Source organism: Falco cherrug, chromosome Z, assembly GCF_023634085.1.
Source record: "Falco cherrug isolate bFalChe1 chromosome Z, bFalChe1.pri, whole genome shotgun sequence".
In the NCBI taxonomy this organism is placed as follows: Eukaryota; Metazoa; Chordata; class Aves; order Falconiformes; family Falconidae; genus Falco; species Falco cherrug.
The window spans coordinates 43,830,465-43,851,829 of record NC_073720.1 but is presented as its reverse complement, the minus strand read 5'-3'; the positions used below and the strand labels follow the sequence as shown (position 1 = coordinate 43,851,829).

Here is a 21,365-nt window from a genome sequence, read left to right as displayed (position 1 = left end):
AGACTGTACAAACAAAACAGGCATTTTCAGAGGCACTGAAGGAAGCTGTTGACAAAAGGCTACTCCTGTGTGTTTTTGCAAAATCAAGTAACAAAGAAGGAGTTTGCCTGATATGGGGAAAGTTCAAATAAGCATCAGAAACTGTAAAAGTCATGCTTAATCCCCAAGCAGTTTTTGTCTGTGGGACTTTCTTAGACACACACATTTGCCTGGAACATACTTAAACAAGTCTTCATTTTTGTAATTATGTCTATACTACTTTAAAAGGCACAGGCTCCACTGCAGTAAGTAGAAACGACAACAGTTGCAAGGAGAATTACAGCATAGTGCTCTGTGCCAGTCAGGCTCTGAGTCAATGGTGAATCTTCCCCTGTTGTGTAAAATTCAATACTGAATTCTTTTACAGGAATGAAACAAAAAGGGCACTACAGCTATACTGAGATCTCAGCTTCTGCTAACAGAATTGATAAGCAGCTAACATGGATAGCTATTTAAAAACAGAACCTTATGAAGCAGAGTCATTTTATTATCTACTATTCAGGAAAAGTACAGGGTTTGTCCCAAGCTCAGGAAAAAAGAAAGAAAAAAGTTCACACTTCAGAGCTGGTAACAGAAATCAATGCAACTTGGTCACAGGAGGAATCCTACAACAGTCTTTGAAAGCTGCGGAATACAAATGGAAGGAAACACATAAAATCTGAAAAGTATTATAAAAGGCATGAGGCAAAGATCTAAGCAACAAATACTTGCAAACTCCAGTAGTGTTATTCAATTGAGACTCACATACCTGAGCCAAATAATCTTCCTTAAAAAGATGTTGCAGTACTGTAAATAGCATGTGGTCTGCTATAACCTTTCAGCATTTCCCTGTCTTCTTAATTAAGCCAGTATTCAAAGGCAACACAGAACAGCTCAGAAAGCGTCTGTCCACATGCCACCTTTACCCTTTTCTTGTTTCTCTGCAGTAAAAGTCTACATGTCCAGTGACAGGACAAGCAGCAGTGAGCACAAACTGAAATAAAGGACATTTAATTTAAACATAAGTTAAAAAAAAATAAATATGTAAGGGTAATTGTGAACACACAATTGACATACATAGCCCATAGAGGCTGCAGAATCTCCATCCCTGGAGATACTCAATCCTAGCTGTCCACTGCCTTGAGCAACCTGCAGGTGGCCGGGCTGGACACTCTAGGAGTGCCTGCCAGCCTCAGCTGTTCTGTGGCAAGTCAGTACAAACTGGCCAGCCTCCAGGAGCAGCCTTTCACAGCTCCCCTGCTATAACCCACTTCCATATCAGCCTTTTTCCTCACTGAAGATCATACAGCGGACCTCATCTCTACCAGGAATACCTCCTATTTATCCATTATTCATGTTCCCACCTATGTTGTTCAAGAACTGCTTAGGTCTTAGCATCTAGTTGTCTAGCATCATCTAGCCTCTACATTTCCTCAAATAGTGAACACAACCAATCACATACGTACTTTGTAGTAAATGGTGCTTAAAGTACTGGAGAACTGGGGCCACTCAAAAATAAATAAATAAATAACATAAGCTGGCTCTGCCATTCCTTGATCCTTTTCTTTCTTCCCATTCACTCCCCACATTTGAATACTTCTTCCAACCTATCTTTGGGCCTGCTCTCACTCTGCTAACAGGCAAACATTTAATTATTATGACCCACCTTCTCTCCCACCTCTTATTCCCCTTGTCCTTGTATTTCCTCCTACATTCAGTCTCATTTATCTCTAAAATTTTCCAAGGGCTAAACCACAATTTGCCCTCACAAACTAATGCATTCCTAAAACATTATGATCTGCATATGGGCAAAAGTTCATACAAAAGCAGGTAAATGTTCAACCTTTGCACACAGGAAACTAAAAGAGAAGCTCTCGGCTCTGTGAAATAAAGACCTGTGAAGCAAATGTGGATGTAGGCTGAACACAGGGTTGGGTCTCTGCAGGTTATACCTTTAAGACTGATTTTTCTGCCATTACCTTCATCTAGGAGCTGTGCTCCTGTGAGCATTGGTCCACATCAACGTACAGCCCTGGCAACTGTGATTTTCATCTCTCCTCATTTCCACTGCATCCATTATTAGTTTCATTTCTCTTCAGTCTCTTTTCATTTCATCTTAAGCTGTCCTCTACGCAGCATCTCCCTTGTTCTTTGGTTCATCTCACTTCACACACATCACATACTTGTGTATTCCTTCATTCCAGCATGTGCTTGTATACTTCTTTTGAGGGGAGGTGGAGTGGAATACAACACATACTTGTTTACACTTGCTTTCCATATGTTATTGCGAGTAACAGACACAAGGCCTCAGATAATTTTCCTATGTTAACAATATCCATCAGTATAGTAGTCTGAATCATAAAAGCTCTCAACAAGTTAATAACTCTTTTTGTGTCTCAGTCATTACAACTGAACTTGAATTTTGCAGCCAAAGGAGATCATGGTCAAACGCATGACCTCATCATTAAAAACTTCCCAGCTTTTTTTTCTCAAATTTTTCTCAAATCCCAGATTTGAGATGTCTCCCTAAATCCTTTGTTATATATGGGCTATGTCATCCACTGTCTTATTCTTACTACAGAACCAGAGTTACATTCCTCTCTTGTATCTTGCACTTTAGGATTAGACTCAGGAAAAGTAGCAGTTAGAAATAGAAAGCTGAGACCTAGAGACCAAACTTTATATAAATAGTAACAATGGAAAAATAGAAATGCCTAACAGTATGTTCTGATAGGGTCATCAAAGCCCCAAAACAATGCTTTAAGTGACACCTCTTTACTTTATTGGAACTCAAGAGAATGGTGGCTCAAACATTTAAAAGTCTTTATAAAATCCTTTACATAAAATGACTTTCACAGATAGTTCATAAAAACTCTCATTCTTTGAAGTAGTTATAGCAAATGGCTTCTTCAGAGTAAGGTACTTAGAAGCATTAACAACTCTGCCTTCCAAATGTTCATGTGGTAAGTAAATATTATTACAGGCCCCATTATACAAATGATGCACCTGAGACAGACAAGTTGTATGATCTGCCCATGACTGCAAGGACTGGAATACCAATGTCAAACAATAAAAATAGCTTCTTGTGTATGGTTCAGATGAGCAATATCATCTTTGCCTTCACATGTCTACTCACTAAAAATACTGTGGATTTGCGCACATTTGTTTTTTTCTACATCTTACCTTACGACACTGACTCACATGAATTAATCTCTCTTTTATACTCTGCTCATTGACTAAATAATGAAATGTCTAAAAGTATAAAGACATTCAAGGATCAACGTCCACAGAATTGGCATTTGGGTAGGTACAACACAGCACAAAATCGTACAAATAGAAACTCAAAAAGTTCAGGATTTCAGTGACTTGAGCAAGATCAAGCAATAAGCACGTTCCCAAGCTACAAACTGATCTTCTTAATTAACTGGCAAATAAGGCAAAATTGTCCAGGAAGCCCTAACTGCAAGTTTACAGCAGATCAATTGGAACACTTGATCCTATTTGTCAAACTGCAGTCCTTTGGTAAAGCTTTTATTTTGTGCTTGGTTTAGAATCAAAAGGAGTAAAAGCTCCACTATTCTACTGCAGTTCATTCTTCTCCTAGTATATAAGCAACCCAATTGCTTAAGCAAGACATGATAATGCATGAACTAATAATGAACACATCTCCCTTTCCCCATATCAGTACTTCAGACTACTCACAGTCATCTAAACTCTCCAAAATCTGACCTTTTCAATCACCAATGTGAATGAAGCAGGGCTTGTTTTGAAGTCCCTTGCAATCACCCCCTCTCCCACAACAACATCAAGTCAAGTAAAATGTATTAAAGCACAGAATACAATGACCATTTGCTATACGCTTACAGATAAATAAGACAGAAAAGATTTTTCCTACTGGTCCTGAAGTTACATCCAAAAGGATATGCAAAAGCCTCAATAAACTGCCACATTCAGACAGAACAGTAAAGCACTCCACTCTTACCTGGACAGCACTCTATTTAAAGTCATGCAAATACATTTACCTGGGTAAATGAAGGTTAAAGATTTTAAGTCATCAAGGATGCATTGTGTCAGAATGTCAAGACTGCTTTGTAAGAAGGCTTTTATCATGAAGTTGCGCAGTGTTTCTTACCTAAACTAAAATACGGTTAGACAACTGAGAAATATGCTGCAACTGAAGACAAGTTCCAAGCTGCCCTCTCCTGCACTGTCTTTTGGACCAACGCTCAAAACGTTACAGAGGCTTACGAACAGAAACAAAATAGTAAATGACGCACTGGGAAGGAAAATTATTCCTCAACTATCCATGTCCTCCTGTTGGAATAACCAATGCTTTTAATTAAAAAGTTTTCAAGAAATTTCACAGCCCAGCACAAAAGTTACAGAAATCACTTGAGAGAAAAAGCTATTAAGAAGTAGGAGAAAATACCGTGTTTTGACTTTGGCAGGCAACATCCATGGGCGTGTTCATAATTCTAATCAGCTTGGTGAAAAAGCACAGCATCCTGACTGATAATCCGAATTTTAAACTTACACTCAAAATACTAACAGCCAGCTAGCAAGGGCTTGAAGGAAATGTAGTATTTTAGGGTATTTGTCCCCAAAGGAACTTTTGTTAATCCACATGATCTCATTAACTGGTCAAAAAAAGACAAATTTCTGCTCCCTGAATTGCACAGACCTCAGAGACCGCGAAAGGGTCAAAGCATTCACAGACAGGACTTATGTTTAGGCATGGTAGGTAGCTCAGAGAGCACTCAAGGAAAGCGAAGCACCTTTCAAAGCATGACACTCAAGCCCACAGACATGAGGATAGCTGGCACTGCTTAAGTGCAATAGGAATTTCAGACTGTTTGTTCCCTTACCTTCACACTACTGCACACAGCTCAAAGCAGTGACAGAAACTTCATAAAAACATTTAAAAAAAAACCCTCTCACCCCACAGGCATTAAGTACACGTATGTTTCCTTCTACTTCTGTCAGACTCTATTTGTTAACTTCTTCAAAGACAGAAGGGGCTGCTTTGGGGAGGAGTGGGTTCTCACTCCTTTCAGGCTTTGGTAAAACCTTCAGAAACTCCATTTATCTCTACAGCAGAGCAGCTGTGGTAATACTCTTGCTCAGCTTTCCTAGCAAGCAAGGAGTACTAAGGATACTGATTTGTTGCTGGAATATGGACACCTTGTGCTAAAATGTACTACAGTTCAAATCAGCAAAAACCTCTTCATCCTTTTAACTGAATTATGCTATTTCAAACTTCAGCCACTGATTTGTCTTCCATCAGTTTCCTCCATATTTCCATTCATGCTTAGTGGCACGCTTCTATACTAATGTTCACAAACAATGTATTGGGATGGTTATGCTAAATTAGTTGCTTAAATTTATTTTTCAATATGGTAGGTAGAATAAAACAGGACTAGAATTATTCTTCCACAAATCCTCTCAGGGAGCTAACAAACCTTCCCTTGCCCTCTCTGCTCTTACGAAGCTTAAGAGTTTCATAAGCTGGTTAGATGGAGTCAGATGTACACACAAAATGGTAAGAGCTGTCTTGGCAGTCTTCAATGAATTCCCACCATCAGCACTTTCACATCCTCCAGCAAGCAAGCAAGCCAGCCAAGGAGTTTCATAAGAGCAACTCACAAAAGTTAATTAATACATTTAAGAAATTAACTGAAGCTTTCACCATTCATGTTGCAGCATCTTGCAAGAGTCTAAACCCCTCACCTCCAGATTCAAGCAACAAAAAGCAGCTTTTCACACAAAGCTGTTATCAACAGACAACTGTATAAAAAGGCGTTTAAAATGTACACAAGCAGAGAAATAGAATTATATTTCACCACTCACTATGATGAATTTTGCTATAAAGTCTGGAAGTCTAGCACAACAGGAGAGTTAATCCACAAAGTTGAAAGAACAGTACTGGTTTTTTGTACTAACCCTATTTAAAAATCTCTTCTAGCACAGGTCACAGATGAGTTCTGTACTAACAGTCTCCCTGAAGTTAATAATCAGAACGTGCTACTTCCCCTAGCTGTAAAAGACAGAGTGAAAAGAAGCAAGGCAAGAACTGAAACTTCAGCCAAAATCCAGAACATCACAAACATGTTTTCCTTTTGTTACTGGTGGTGAAAGAGTACTTTCCTTGTCCTCCTTACCTGCAAAAACACTCTATTACTACAATTTGGACAGGTAACTGAGTGAAATTAACATATCCCAAGTGGTCTCCTCACCTTAGATACACAAACTGAAGTCAGAAACCAAAAGACAGGGTAAGTTATTTTTATACAGCTCTTCAACAGATTTTGATAAGAGATTGATCAGTACTGCCAAAGTAGTAGAAGCTCGCAGAGGACCTGGTCTCCCTATCATGTAAACTGGAGTCTTCTGCTCAATACAGTAATGGAAAGAAGATAATGGGGCATGGGAGCTCTGTGGCAATGTCTGCAGCCTTCCGCCTGTGCAGTGCTTCCAGGTAGGGGCAGTTCTGGTGGCAGCATAGCTCAGACACAAAACACCTGCTCCACATCTCTTTCTGGAGATGCTATCTGTCAGTCCCACAATCCAACCTTACTCTAGCTCTTTAAGCACAGAAGTACTCAGTCTAGGAAGTGAGCAGGTGATGCCTGTGCAAAAGATGGGATTAAACTAGCATTTAAAATATGAGGTGTAAAACAATGCCTTCAGGAAGCTGCAGATGCCTGCTGTGAACCCATATGGGGTGAAATTTCATCCCTTAAATAAAGACATCTCCCATGGGGGACACAGTATGGACTGCCCATTTACACATTTCTTTTTTTGACTTTCATTGGAATATTTTTTCCATGTACATGGTTATATGAAAAATACCATTGAGTGCCAGTGTGACTGCTCCAGTTACTGAATGACTACTTTGTTTTCGGTGGGGAGACATTTAATGACAGGGTGTTTAAGGTGACTGTGTTGTGTTCTCACAAGGTAACAGAAAAATGAAGCACAGTCTTTTGTGTATTTCTGCCTGATGTAACTCAGGAAGTTCCTTCTTATGAACACAAAATATTCAGTAATATTTTGGTAAATATTTTAAATGAAAATTTCTTTATCTTGCTTTATAAATATTTTCAATGGCAATCTGGATATTTTACTGCTTCCCACTTCCCTTTTAAGAGTGTTTATTAAACCACAAACTGTAACACGATGCCACTGAATTCAATGGCAAATGACTCAAGGAGTTCACACATAGCTGGCTTGATCCTTTTATTTAGAATTTCAATGATACACATTTTAAATGTATATTAACCAAAGTACACTGATCAAAGACTACTGGCAAAGAATTTCTCTTCACCTTTTCCTTATTTTCCTCATGCTCAAACACCCCAGGTTGTTTATCTTCATTTATGAATTCTTAATAAATACTTATGCTGCAGGCTTTTCAGAGCAGGTAATATTTTATTACTAGTCTGAGTGTTACATATCGATTTGGTGTTCTAATCTCAGGTCTTTAAATATTGCTTTAATATAAATTCAATAACAATGATGACAATGGAGAGAACGTTTCTGGGACTTTGGGCTATGGACTGATCCAGACTGAAGTTCAGGTGTGAATGCAAACTTTGGAGAAGTCTGAGGTTCACTTCAGGGAGAACTGAAGGACACTCCTTTCTAATGAAACACTCAGGGGTTGTTTGTAGCTCACAGTGACATTTCACCATTACCACACACAGCATGCCTGTCATTAATTTTTGAAGGAGTGTAACTGAACTATGAACTCATTTTACTGATCTTCCAAACTATCACTGGTCAAATTTAAAGAACAAAATAAACACAATCTGTGAGGTTGCTGCCTTTTCATAATTTCATACAGTCATTTCCCCAAAAGTGTATCCTTAGTAAAATATGATCTACATGGTCAATTCTGCAACAAAAAACTACTGAGGTCAAACTTACTAATCAGGCAAGAGCTTTATTTTTGTGACAAAAATTGTACCTGAAGATAGTAAAAACCAATCACCATGTAAGGAGGTTCCTGTAAGGTAACTTCCTAAGTTACCACACCAAATGCAACTCTGTGCATTCTCCCTCAGTGTAGAGTTTACTTCCTAGTTCCTCCAATAATGTTGTGTTTAAATATTTAATGCAAATTTTGAAAAACCTAACAGGCATTCAGCTTTAAAGAGCTAATGTAAGACATTTCTCACGTAGCTTCCACCCCCTTCAGCTCTCTAAATGCAATTCAGAAAGCTTCAGACACAAAATTTCATTCAGACATGCTGAATTGTTGTTTTCAGTCACTGAAAGTTTTTTCTAGTCTTTGGCCAAAACTCTGCAGCTTTATTCTGCTGGCTCCATGGTGCTATTAAGTATATTTCACAATGACTATCATCTTAATGATACCCCAAAGAGCAGAGACTATGACATATCAGAAGGAGGTGAGAGAAAAGGTGACCATCCCAGTTAGCTAATATGTACCAACTAGGTTTCTGGTCGGCTCAAATGTCATTTATTCCAGGAACTCTCCTCTAAACAGAATATGGAAACGCAAAGTACACAGTAAATATCTCTGATCTCTGAAAAGAGCACTTGTCAAGAGCAAGTAAGGGTTACCAAATACACATCCACGTGGTACTATGTTATAAGCACAGCTGAGAGGAAGGACGTGGTTAACAGGACCCTACCAAAAGATTACTTATCACTCTCTCCACAGACCCTCACCTACACATCTTAAGAGCAAAAGTTCATCTCCTCTAGCACACAGCAAAGCACTTAGTCCTCCCAATCAGACAGCAAGTGGGTTTTTTTCGGGTTTTTTTTATTTTATATATAATTTCACCCACACCTCCATACACAGACTGATGGTACCGGTAAAATACTACAGTAACAGAGTTGTTGCAGGTACCTCCATGTTACACATACCTCCATCTGGCTGCAAAATAAATAAATTAATAAACAGAAGGGCTGAGATTTCCCCCTTCCACAGGGACATGGGCACTGGCCACTCTCTCCAGCCCAAGAGACAAAAAGAAGCTCAAGAAAATGCACCTTCAAGAAGACAACAGTATGACAGGATTGACTGCAAACGCACCTTCTGCACTTGTCATTGATTCTTTTTGCATCTATCACAACGTAATGTTGCAGTATGGTCTGAAGTACCTCTTACATTGGTTCCCATCAAATTGTTGTAATCAAACTCAGAGCAGAATACATCTCAATATCTATCCTCTTCCTACCTACTCAAGTGATATTTTACTCCAGGAGGTGTCCCAGGGGGCTTTGCAGCAGAAGGGAGAGAAATGGGATTTGTCATAAGAAAAAAAGAGAAGTTGAAGAGTTTTATCCAAAATTCTACACTCTCTCTACATCTGCCACTGCCCTTACTTACCTGAAGAATAAATGAAATAGTAAATTTGATGGCACTTAATCTAGTTATTTTGACTGCTCTTACTGCAGAAGCCTACAGTATCAGTTCATACAACCCACAACAACTCTGGAAAAAAGACAACCCTGCTTACCTTTCATCCCAAACTTAGAGTGCCTTCCAAACTTCAGGATAATGAGCATTATTACTAAGCCAGTGCACACCAGTGCTGCAATTCCCACCACAACATACACCTAAAAAAAGAGGACACAAACAGATCTGCTCATTTTGTTCTCATGAGCTACTTTCTAAGACGTTCAGCACACATTCACATTAATGCACTTCAGTAAAGAAATTAATTTCAACATTTACACTTAGGTTAAAGAGTACAGAAAAGAGCCACTTGTTGAGGTTTCTTCTATCCTGAAGAGAACAGAGATTCAGACACCTCTGAGAACAATTTTTCAACACTCAACACATTCAAGTCAGGTCAGAGGGAATGCACATCACCCCTTTCCCTTAGAGCAGAGTAGCATGTCATAAAAAAATGCATAAGAAAACCACATAGTAAAAAATTTTTTACTGTGAGGTTGGCTGAACACTGGTACAGATTGTCCGGAGTGGCTGTGGAGTCTCCATCCCTGGTGATATCAAAAACAGAAGTGGATGCAACCCTGAGCAACCATGCTGGCCCTGTTTTAAGCAGGATGGATTGGACCAGAGGGTTTCCAGAGGTCCCTTCCAACATCAGACATTCATTGATTCTGTTATCAGGCAAGACTAGGATCCCTCCCAGCTTTTTAGCACAGTGTCCCAATTCATAATCTGCTCTCTGGTTCACTAACACACATGCTCTCCATTGCCTACTGTTTTACGGAGTCAATGATGCAGGAATGTGCAATATCAAACAGAGTAGCCAACTGTTTCAAAAAGTTCAGCTCACGAGAGCATGAGAGGCAAGGCAGCAAAGAAGGAGACCCACCAATTCAGCTACTTACACTAATCTACTGCAAATTATTTGATCAAAAACCTACAGGAAATTATGTTTTAAAAACATACAATTAGAAACTGAAAGTTCATTGCAGCACATCCTCACTGTAAGGAGGAGCTGACTTCAGGACTGGAATTCAACAATCTTCAGATTACCTTGGATGTCTGTTTCGTAAATAGTTGCTCTCCTCGGCTAAAAACAGAAGCAAAGTCTTAGGCTTAAAAATTAGTTGTTTGGAAAAGCATGAAACTAGTAATTTTACTTGGACTGAAGTGTGATTCACTCTTTCAAAAAATGGGGGGAGGACAGGAGTGGGTACCAAAGATTTTCTTGTTTTTCCGAGTGTTGATCACAACGCAGTAATGCCTCCAGTGTTCTGGTAGCTCAGAGTCCTATTACAATCTCCACAGTTTTGGAAGCCGTATAGCCGGAAAGTCCATGGAGATTACAGATCAGGAAACAATGTATATACTTACAGTGATGCTATCTTCATTCTCTTTGTTGGAAACATCTGTAGAAGTGATTTGATTACTGTTATTTGTGGTGTCTCCAAGATCATTAGGCGTGGTTTCATACTCTTAGGAAAGGAAAAAAAGGTTGCTTTTACGATTTCATAACCTTAAGAGGGGAAAGGATTGTCTTTATTATTCCTGCTCTGTGAGATGGTAAGGCCGCTAATAACTCTCAGGATTCTGAGCTCTTTGGAAACAACATGTAATTACTAATGTAGCTGGAACATTTTGGGGGTGGATCCCTGTGGCAGATAATTGAACAAATGTGTTGTGATTGACAGACTTGAAAGGAGAAGTGATCTACACCATAATGTGTATCTCTACTGGAAAAAGTAGAGATAAATAAAAACTCCATCCATAAAGTTATTTTTATGCAGTTCTTACTTCCTATGAAAAACGAAAGACTGCCCTCTACACTGAACTCTTCCAGCCTTGTATTCAGCCTCAGCCTCAGAAATTAGCTTGGGGACTTTTGTTTAGCTGAGAAGAACTTGGCAGATGAGGTCTGAGCTGGTTTTATTACTATCAAATGTGAAATAGCTTTTTTACTTCATTTAAAAAAAATACTGTTGTGTGCACAAAGGTTACAGTTTAGCATCATAAAGTGTTATACAAGTAAACCTTTAAAATATTATGCGTCTGAGATGTTATGAAGATATTTTATTAATTTGGTTTATCAAAATAATTCCACTGACAGGTCTGCAAGAAAGCTATTCCATAAAAAATGAACCTGGCTTAATTATATATATTTTTTTTAAAATTGAACATATATTTACAGTTCATGATTTCTTGTACAAACTATTCAAATTAGATAAAAAGAATTAAATAGTATACACATGAACTTAAGAGAAATGTGTATCAAAATAAAATTTTAAAATGCATATATTTGATGGTTACATCTGGGAATACACATAACATTTCGCTTCTACAACTGTAATGTGTGCAAAGAAAGAAACAAACAAGGGCAATAACTATATCTATTACAAAATGCACCCCAGCATTGTAATTTAAATTTGCAATTAATTGCACATTTCTTTACATGTTTCTTTCAAAATCAGTGCCATAAGCCTACAGGTGAAATTTTAACTGCAAAAGAAGAGCACAGAGGCATAGCTTTCACCAACTACAGAGGCAGGAACTCCTCTGACCACAGAGCTCCTGCTCAGCAAGGGGAAGGAGGGCCTGCACCTCAGTAGAGTTTGTCTCCTCTAGCTCCCAAGGCCAGTTTGGAGAGCTCAGCTGGCAATAGTAGTAACAAGTTACACTGGGCTTTTGATCTTCATGCATGCACAAGCACATCTGCTTTCTGCAAAGCACTCAGCAAGCTGCAGATTTTTTGTTATATGAAGTTATGCAGCTACTTCTGGCTACAGTCAGTACAGTCAGGTTGTCTAATCAGCTCATGTCTATTTTGGCTCTGCACCATGCATGCCAAAGGACAGGGCTCTTTCAAGCCAAAATAAGTATTAAGTATACAGAGGTTTTTTGAGAAACAAAATTTAATTTCCTGGTCTTTTTACCATTTGAATTCTTTGACTCAGCACTGCATCTCTACGTGTACAGCTTCCAATGCAGCAAGGTTTGAACAGTAGCAAGAGGCAAATGAACAGCACTCCTTACCCCACGCAGCACAAACTCTGCCTGAATGGCTCACCTGCACAAGCAGCCTGGACACTTGACAAGGTGCTGCGCAGACCATCTGCCACCATGACTACATGCTTTGCCACAGCAATGGAGGAGACTTCTGCTTCATTCATTTGCAGGCAGAGCCCACTTTATAACAAGTATCTCAGCCCACAAGACTGGGCTTCTTTTACAATTAGCTGGGAGTATCTTCACAGAGATACTTTGATCAACTCTATATTTATTGTAGCTTTGTAAGACTAATATATAAAACAAATATTTTAGAGCTTTCACTGCTCTGGCTCTGTAATATAAACTTTGAAGAGGGAAACTTTTTTCTCTTAATTTTACCCATAAACAGTGATGGGCAAAAGCCGATGCTATTTGCAGTTCTGTTTATGCTCATGTATGTACTAAGCTACTGGAAATCACACCCTCAAGAACTCACGAGAACTATGCAGTGTTTCAGGTCTGGTCTGTGAATCCTCTGAATGCACTTTTATATTAAAATGGGCAAGAGCTAAAGTAGGCCATGTCGGTACGCTGGTATTGCATTGCAATTCGCCACTGCGTAACCATGAAGCGCTTGCATTTGAACTAGTGCCAGATCATCAAAGCCTCTTGACATGGGTGAGCCAGGCAAGGAAAACACACGCAATAGCTCTCCAGCCAAAACTGGGTGATTCTGACTTAAACAGATTCTTGTTCATTTCACTATGAAATCCGACATAGACACCAAGCCCTCTGATACAGACAGGATCATGCCTCTTGACTCAGGCAACGTGGGATTTGTATCGCTTCAGGGCCAGGTTCTCTGCTGCCACGCACAGGCTCTCGCGCAGCCACTGGTGACTAGACCATCTCAGCTGAGGCTGGGCAGTATTTTGAAGCCATTTCACAAACAAGGTGCGTGGCAGCTGGGATAGAGATGACAGCACAGTCACACCAGCACCTGGGGATGACTGCACAGTCCTCTGAGCAGCTGGCTGATGTGGGGCATGCTGTCTCTCTTGTGTTCACAACCACATCAGAAGAAGCAGCATGGCACAAAGACATTAACTCAGAGCTGAAGAAGCTGGCTTTGCATTTGATTTCCTGCTCAGCCCTGGGTGAGTCGCTTTATTTCTCTCAGTTACTTCCCAGATGGGGCCAGGACAGTGTCCCCTCTGTGCCTTTTCCAAGAGATGCTTCAGAGGTGAGCTGGAGGCACCAGCAACTGCTCTGCACTCACAGCAGGCAGTGCCCCGTGCAGCCAGGACTCCCCACAGCAAACACAGCACCACACAGCCTGCTGCAACCTCACCCATTCTTCTGTTTCCCACTGTACGCTCAACACAATGGAAAAACACTTGGAAATCAGCTCACACGGAGCACCAGACAGAAGGTCAGCAAACCCAGCTATGAAGGGCTTTGCTCTGCACAGAGGGGTACTTGACGTCAGGGTCCCCTGCCCTCCATCACCTCCGCCTCAGTCTCCTCACAGCCTGGCCCTGCCCGGCTATGGCCCCTGCTGAACCAGGCCCACCCGCGGGCTTGTGGCCTGGCCTTGGCCCCAGGGCAGCTCAGTGCCTGGGGCTGTGTCTGTCCATGGGCCCCCCAGCTGCCCCGCACCTGGCTGGGCGGTGGGAGAGGCCTGGCTGCCAGGCCCTGCCCTGATGGGCCCCCGTGGGGACCCCCAGCCCTGCAGCACCCTGACACTTGCAGGGAAGCACCTTACAGCTCCCACTGACTTCACCCATAGTCAACAGACCGACACAGCAAGTCCCACTGCCCTGCAGGATCAAATCCTCTGCTGCTCCCTCGACCCTTTACATGAGGCACACTTGCTACACGATCAGCACAGGGCTCTGAAAAAAGCATTTTAAAGGTAAGACTCTGGGAGGGGTGGTGCTCTAAATCCTCCTTCCAACATAACCCAAGTTGTGGGTAAAGAGGTTAGCATAGAGATAGAGCAGTCTGAGAAAAAGTCAGGGAAACTGCTCAGTCTCTGGGGGGAGCTCATCTCAGGGCCCCGCTGTCGGCCATGCAGGCAGGGGCTCTCTAAAGCAGTGTAGCAGTTCCTAGACTCTCCAGCTGGCCTCATTTATTCACCTTACTAGCTGGACTCGTGAATTTGGAATAATTAGGGAAACACTCTGGACTATGAAGTGTTTCTCAAAGCGAGCACTGAATCACTGAAGCAAAGATCAAAGACAGCAGTTTCAAACAGCAGAAAGAAAAAGCAGGAATAAAAAGGAAGGCTCCTTTCATCAGGACTAGGTCTTGCCGGCTGGGATCGTCTAGCACAGCTCAAAGCGAACGTCAGCAGAAAGCTACCCCAGTCAATTGAAGCGCAGCACTCACATCGTTAAAGCCATAAACAGGCATCAGGACCTTGATAAACAGCTCAGAATAAAACACTTCATGCATACAGCTTATATAACACATGTAAGAAATTGTGCAAACCATCCCCACCTTTCAGGCCCTCAAACCCCACCACCACCCCGCCACCAAAAACCGGCAAGAAAAGGGACAAGAAGCTACCCTTCAGTATTTCTAAGCACTTAAAGCCAAATTGATGCTTAAATTGCACATTTGCTGAAGTTTAATGGCATAGAATGGAATCAAAGCAATAACATTTAAATTAGCTAAAGAAAACTTGAGTCATGGGCCATTTCATCCGAATAAAAAGTACTCCAAGCCAGATCCAGTTTATTCTGGAAGCTAAAGGGTGTTTAGGTGTGTTGGTTAGGATGGACTTTCCTATTGACCAGAATTATTGTGTAAAACTAGCCAGCTGCTTTTCATTGTACAGCTACCATTCTAGTGCATGCTGGTTTTCACTAGGTACAGACCAAGATGTTTTGTCTAACTAAAAAACTAGTGTCATCTAAAACTAAAAATTAAAAAAGATTTGTGTCATCAAATCTTCCGGCACACACTCAGATATAACTGAGTTAATGGTCTGCCTGTGCAAGGGAGATTAAGGGAAGGTACAAACGCATGGACAGAGCAAAACAAATTGCCTACAGGAAAACTTACTTGTGGCAACCTCATTTTTAAGTGGGATTAGGGGTACCTTTTTGGAGGTAAAAGAAGTATGGAATCAGCCCGGGAAAAAAAAAAAAAAAAGAAGTTGTTATATAAGCAGAAATAATGAACTCTTTTTTTCTCCAAGAAATGCCTCCGAAAGAGTCACAAAATCTCATGCCTGTAAGCTACATCAGACAGCTGTCATCCTACAGGATCAACTGCAACCATTCGCAGCAGTGGATTTATGCTTCACCTAATGTGAATCAAAAGCAGCAGAATAAGTAAAACATCATATTGCCCTCATGTATCTTAAATAACATAAGGCAGGAAAAGAATCAAAAATACAAAGTACCTTTTTGAACTGTGTTATAATATGTGCCATTTCAATTTAACTGAGCCTGACATTCAACCTTTTAATGGTTTCTTTTCCTTCATTTCTATCATTAAATGAAAAGAAAAAGGAAATCAAATATATACCATAAACATCTGGATCCACAATTGGGCCACTACCTGTACATGGAGAAAAGAGAAAGAAAAAAAAAAAAAGAAAAAAAAAAAAAGAAAAAGCTTTGTAAATAGATTGCAAATGTTGAAAGAATAAGAGTTTCTTTAGGAATTGTTCTAAGAGTTGACATGTTATTTGCAATAGTAATGATTACTACCTAAAGAAATGCAAAGCAACATCAATATATAGCAGTACCTGTTTACCAGATTACATTTACAACCATTTTAGAGCTATACCAAAAGTTAATATTTTGTTTCACGTGAAACAGCAACTGCACAGGGCAGTTTCACGTGAAACAGCAACTGCAAAGGCAGGCATATTTCCCAACTGGGCAAAATTCTACTTTCCATTGTCAATGCGTATCTGGAATAAGTACAATAACTATTCCTGTTGAAAAATCAAGGGCAAAATTCTCCCTGTGTAGAATGCAAGCAGAAGCAGACTTCAGTACGCATTAACAACCACTGACTTTTACCTGGTCAAAAATTTTGCTATTAAATCACTGTAAGAGCAAAACAGTTTAGCTGTGAGCTGGCAAGTTAAGGGCTAGAGCTAGTGATGACCTAAGCAGCAGCATTTCATTTGCTTTGTGAAAGGATTCTTCCAAGAAGCCAGCTGCACAGCTGATACAGACAGAACTCTTACCAAAAGTCAGATGTTTTGAAAGGCAGCTTTTACACAAGCAAATGGATACCTGTCTAGTCTACAATTTTTTTATATTTTACTAGTTCCAATTTGCAGCTTTTTCTAATTATTGCACATATGTAAGGCTGAACACATATGTGAGTATAATGCACACAACGCCCACTGAAATTAGTGTACTATTAGACTATTCACACTTTGACAGATACCTGTGTTTTATTTGAAGATAACTGTTCATTTTGGTCTATAAAGTATTTATAGCATAGCCTATGTAGTAGGCTCCTAATCATCTCTTCCATATTTTCACTCTTTCTATTTGTTAGTTTGGAAATAAGAGATAATTAAAATCACTAAAGATTAATCAAACTTGAAAAAGCATAATTCTGTTTATAGTACTTCACAGTAAATCCACAGCAGTGGCATTACACTGATTGGTATAAAGCCACTGTGAAGTATGACCAGAACACCATTGTTTGTGTTTATGTCAACAGTGTGAGAATCTGTGCTGAAAATACTAAACAGAGTTGCAACCTATTTGCTGAATGGCAGCAGATAACTTGGTTTATTTTAAATTGCATTTAAATATATTCTAATATCCAGAGATATAGGTTAATGGATCCCATGAGAACTGTATGTCAATCTGCAGAAATAAATAACAAGTGAAGAAAGCTTGTACTATCTGTCCTTAAGTAACTTCTGATAAGGGTTTTCTGTCCATGAAAGTTCAGATTCAGTTTTTCCAGCATAAAACATCCATCTGCTGAAAGACAGTATTTCTAATTTACCCTCTGTAATCTGAAGGGGGGTGGGGGGGTAACCACAACAAAAAGATCCCAGGCCTTTATTCCTGAGTTCAATGGCAATATTTTCATTACTATTTACTGGAATTGGGACAGTAATCAGATTAGTTTAAACCCTAACTCCTGCCAGGGATATAAACTAGGAAGTCATCCACTTCATTTAAATACCTTTTATATAATTAAATACTTCACTTCAAATAAAGTTGTGAAAATCAAGATGCTGGACAAAACCCAAATTTCTGTTTAAGTATTCCCTACATGAAAGCATATCTACGTGATCATCAAAGCATCAGTTGAAGCTATTTTAACATTAAACTTCATAGTCATTTTGCACATTTACACACAATTGGTTTTAGGGCAAACACAGAACAGCACTGTTGTTTTGGTCCCTGTTAGAACAGGTTGTTGCATAAATAAACTAGTAAGAGACTTATCCTATTCAATCATCTTTATAAACTATATCAACTACACTTGGTTTGCTTGCTTCTTTCTTTATAAAGTTGACATTTTCAAAATAAAGCAGCAGCAAAAGACTCAGTCCAAAACCATACCTCTGCAAAACAGCCCCATGTTGTTATGCCACACAAGCAAGACGCTATTTCTAAGGCATATTTAATATATTCTTTTACTTTTACTAGGTACTTTTTGACTTGGATTCCTTCAGCTCAATTTTAGAGTAGAGAGCTGGTAGATGAATAAACTTAATTAAAAATACTCATTATTGGTAAAAATCTCTCCTATGTTCATTAGCTGTTTTGGATCAACTATGAGAACAGCCTCCAGAATTAAACACGAACATTTCTTGCTTACTGTTTGCTGCAGTGTAGTCTTAAATGATGAAGTCAGCCTCAGCAAGAAGAGGTTCACAGGAATCCAAGAATTTTAGCAAATTAAAGCTAGTTTAAAATCTAGCTAATAGAACATGAAATCTATTCTTCCAGGCCCTCCCATTTAAAATAAAGTCTTAATTTACAACATTGATTTTGTTATCATTAACTCAATCCAAATCACATTGTGGTACATGTTTTCCTCTCCTTTACGCCCACATCCTCGGACCAGTGAAATATGTTCTGCAAGTAGCATGCTCGAAGTTGAGAGCATCTTAGCACAAATCATGTCTTCATCATATTTGATGAAACTTTGAAATTGAAGTATAACACTGTTGATGACAGAACATGCTTCAGACTTAGTTGTATTTAATTTAGATAGACATATGAATTATAGGTGAGGTGTTCCTTTTTTAATTTTCTTTTGTTTTCACCCTCAGAGCATTTGCCCGTAAGTGATCCAATAACGAGAGAATCAGTTTAAAGCTCAGTGAGTATACCCCACCCCAGAAAACATCAGGGCTGGTATTTAATTCAGTCATGAAGGCATGGAAATGAATATAATACCAGGGCGTGGGCCTTAATCTTTATGCTTCATTGTACAATATGTGGGCCAAAAGAAGAAACTACACAGTAACGACAGCACTGAAAAAGCCTTTTAAGGGTTTGAAAAAGCCTGACAGTGCTTTAAATAGTAATAATTTAAAACAAAAATCGTAATACAATGCACACAGGATTCTAGTTAACATTTGCTTTTATGACAGCTTCAGTGGAGGAGACAATGTCGTCATGTAAAGCTCAGTGTCATGATTCTTATAGAAAAAAATTAAAACAATATTGAGAAGGCTAAGTAGATAAGCAATTTTCCCTGTTGTTAATTTTTAAGACTGGTTTGGTGCTACCACTAAGCATGCACTGTTTTCTAATGCACTTACATCCTGCCTATACATAGTCCAATTTCCTCCATACTCTTTTTGTGACGCTTAATCTATCACAGAGCTTGGGAAAAGCTTAAAGAACATAGCACAGATTATCTTGGGAGACTTACATTCCTTGTGTGTATAAAGAGGATGGAACAAATAAGTAATGCCGTCTTTCTCATCTGGAGAATACCTACAGTTCTATTTACTGATTTAGAAGGCCACAATTGGGAAATTTTCAGTGTACAGGGAGAAGCACAAAGGTAAAACAGAATAGTAAAAGGGATTTGGATCAAAGACAAAAGATGATAAATGTGTTAGAGGAACTGTTACTCTGTTAATAAAATGAAGCCAGGTTCATATTAAATAATCAGGGCGTAAAAGAACCTCCATTGTACACAGAACATCTATAAGGTGAACTGTTTTACTGAACCGTTATAATGCAGTATTAGAGGATACCAGTAGCTGAAACCATGGTGTGCTTCTGTAATGAGTCTATTTAAGGAAGAACTTCAGAGAAAAAATAGGAGAGGACCACTAAGGACAGCAGGAGTAAATAAAGCCTGGCTGTATCAGCATTGCACCTTCTCCTTCTAAGGGTGGGAAAGCAAAAGGCTTGCCATCTCTCTCCCTACTGCAAACTGAGCTGATAGGGAAAAACATTAAATACAGACCATATTCTTTACTGTCTGTAGCCTTCAATGTAGGAGAGAGAATTTAAATATTCACTTTTTTTTTTTTTTCTGCCCAAAAAGTGTTTGCTGCGGTGTAGCCTCAAATAATCAAGTCATCCTCGGCAAAAAGAGCTTCACAGGAATCCAAGAACTTTAGCAGATTACAGCTAGCACTGCACATTGTTGTTTAAAGAAAGAAGGTGGCTATTTATATCCTATGGCTAAAAAGCCAAAGGTACACATATGCTCATTTTTTTCAGATATGACTATGTAGTTATTTATGCACGACCATGCCTTTATTTCCACTCCAGCTTGCAAGGTCCACTCAGAGTTTATTCCATGTGCAGCAATATGCTTACATGTATGCCTTCTTACTCTGCAGTCACCTCACATACGGTTTTGTAGATGTGGGAAAAGATCAAACCACAGTGAACATCAATCACAGTGATCCCTGCAGTTAAATGAGTTAGTCTATGTCCACCTTTAGCCTGCTCACACAGCATTTAGGAGGGCTGAGGTGGAGCCTTTAGAGCAACTGAAGATGCATATATTTAACAGCAACCATCTTGAGCACGGATATTCCTAGACATGTAGGTGCCCAACCTCCACCAAAACGAATGGGAATTGGACATCGGAATTCCTGTGAGGACCTGAGACAGTGTCCGTCCATCCTGCCTCCGGATGACTTGCTTTCTCTCCAGCTCCCTCTGGTGTCCTAAACAGCATATTATCGTCAACTCACTGGACCGCACTATCGGTTTTGCAGTAAGGCACTAAATGCTACACAGGCATCCGCTGTGACCTTGGATACGTCACCTAGTTGCATTCATATACATGCAGAAGACCTACAGAGTGGCTAAATTGGCACTCAGTGCTTTCCATGATCAGAACTGAGGCTTGAGAAAACACTTCAGAAAGAGCAACCTTTTACTAGCCTTAGCTGGCACTGAGGATGGTTAATCAAAGGGAGGATTTAGAGAGCACTAGCGTGGCCTCCCTTGAGAAGCAATAAACAAGAAGAAAATGCTCAACAAAAATATTTTACAACTAATCCTGAAGACATTCATTCAGAGAGAAAAAAAGGGCATATAAAAAGCTTCCTCCAAAATACTTAAACTGGCCAGGCACTTTCTCCACAGTCTCATCAATTTGCAATTGCTAACATAAAAAGAAAAATAAAAAATTATACTCACCATCTCCAGGCACCGACATGAAATGAGCATCAACCCGTTTTTCATCCTCTCCATACTCATTCTTAGCCAGTAAGGTATAAGCACCATTATTCAGGTGGGTAGGATTGTCCAGCTGAAGGCAGCCGTGGTATTCACTTTGATTGATAACATGTATTTTAGTACAGATGTATTCAGACTCATTCAGTATAGCCCCTTCATAGAACCACTGCAACGTGGGCTTAGGGTTCCCTTTCACAGTGAATGGAATACACCAGTGGTGGTCCGGGGTTGGAGATTCAATAAAAGTGATATTTGGTGCAACTATATTGGAAAAA

The 21,365-nt window shown here is 39.6% G+C and overlaps 1 protein-coding gene across 1 annotated transcript in view; it reads right to left on the bottom strand.

Moving 5' to 3' along the window:
• The window catches only part of NTRK2 (neurotrophic receptor tyrosine kinase 2), a 211,382-nt gene that overhangs the window by 141,464 nt on the left and 48,553 nt on the right, over positions 1-21,365 (bottom strand). The window contains exons 8-11 of the mRNA XM_055699474.1: positions 21,052-21,351; positions 15,968-16,000; positions 10,820-10,920; positions 9,507-9,606 (exon numbers count right to left, since the gene is read on the bottom strand). Of these exons, the coding sequence (XP_055555449.1) occupies positions 9,507-9,606; positions 10,820-10,920; positions 15,968-16,000; positions 21,052-21,351 (534 nt within the window). The remainder of the gene's footprint in view (positions 1-9,506; positions 9,607-10,819; positions 10,921-15,967; positions 16,001-21,051; positions 21,352-21,365) is intronic.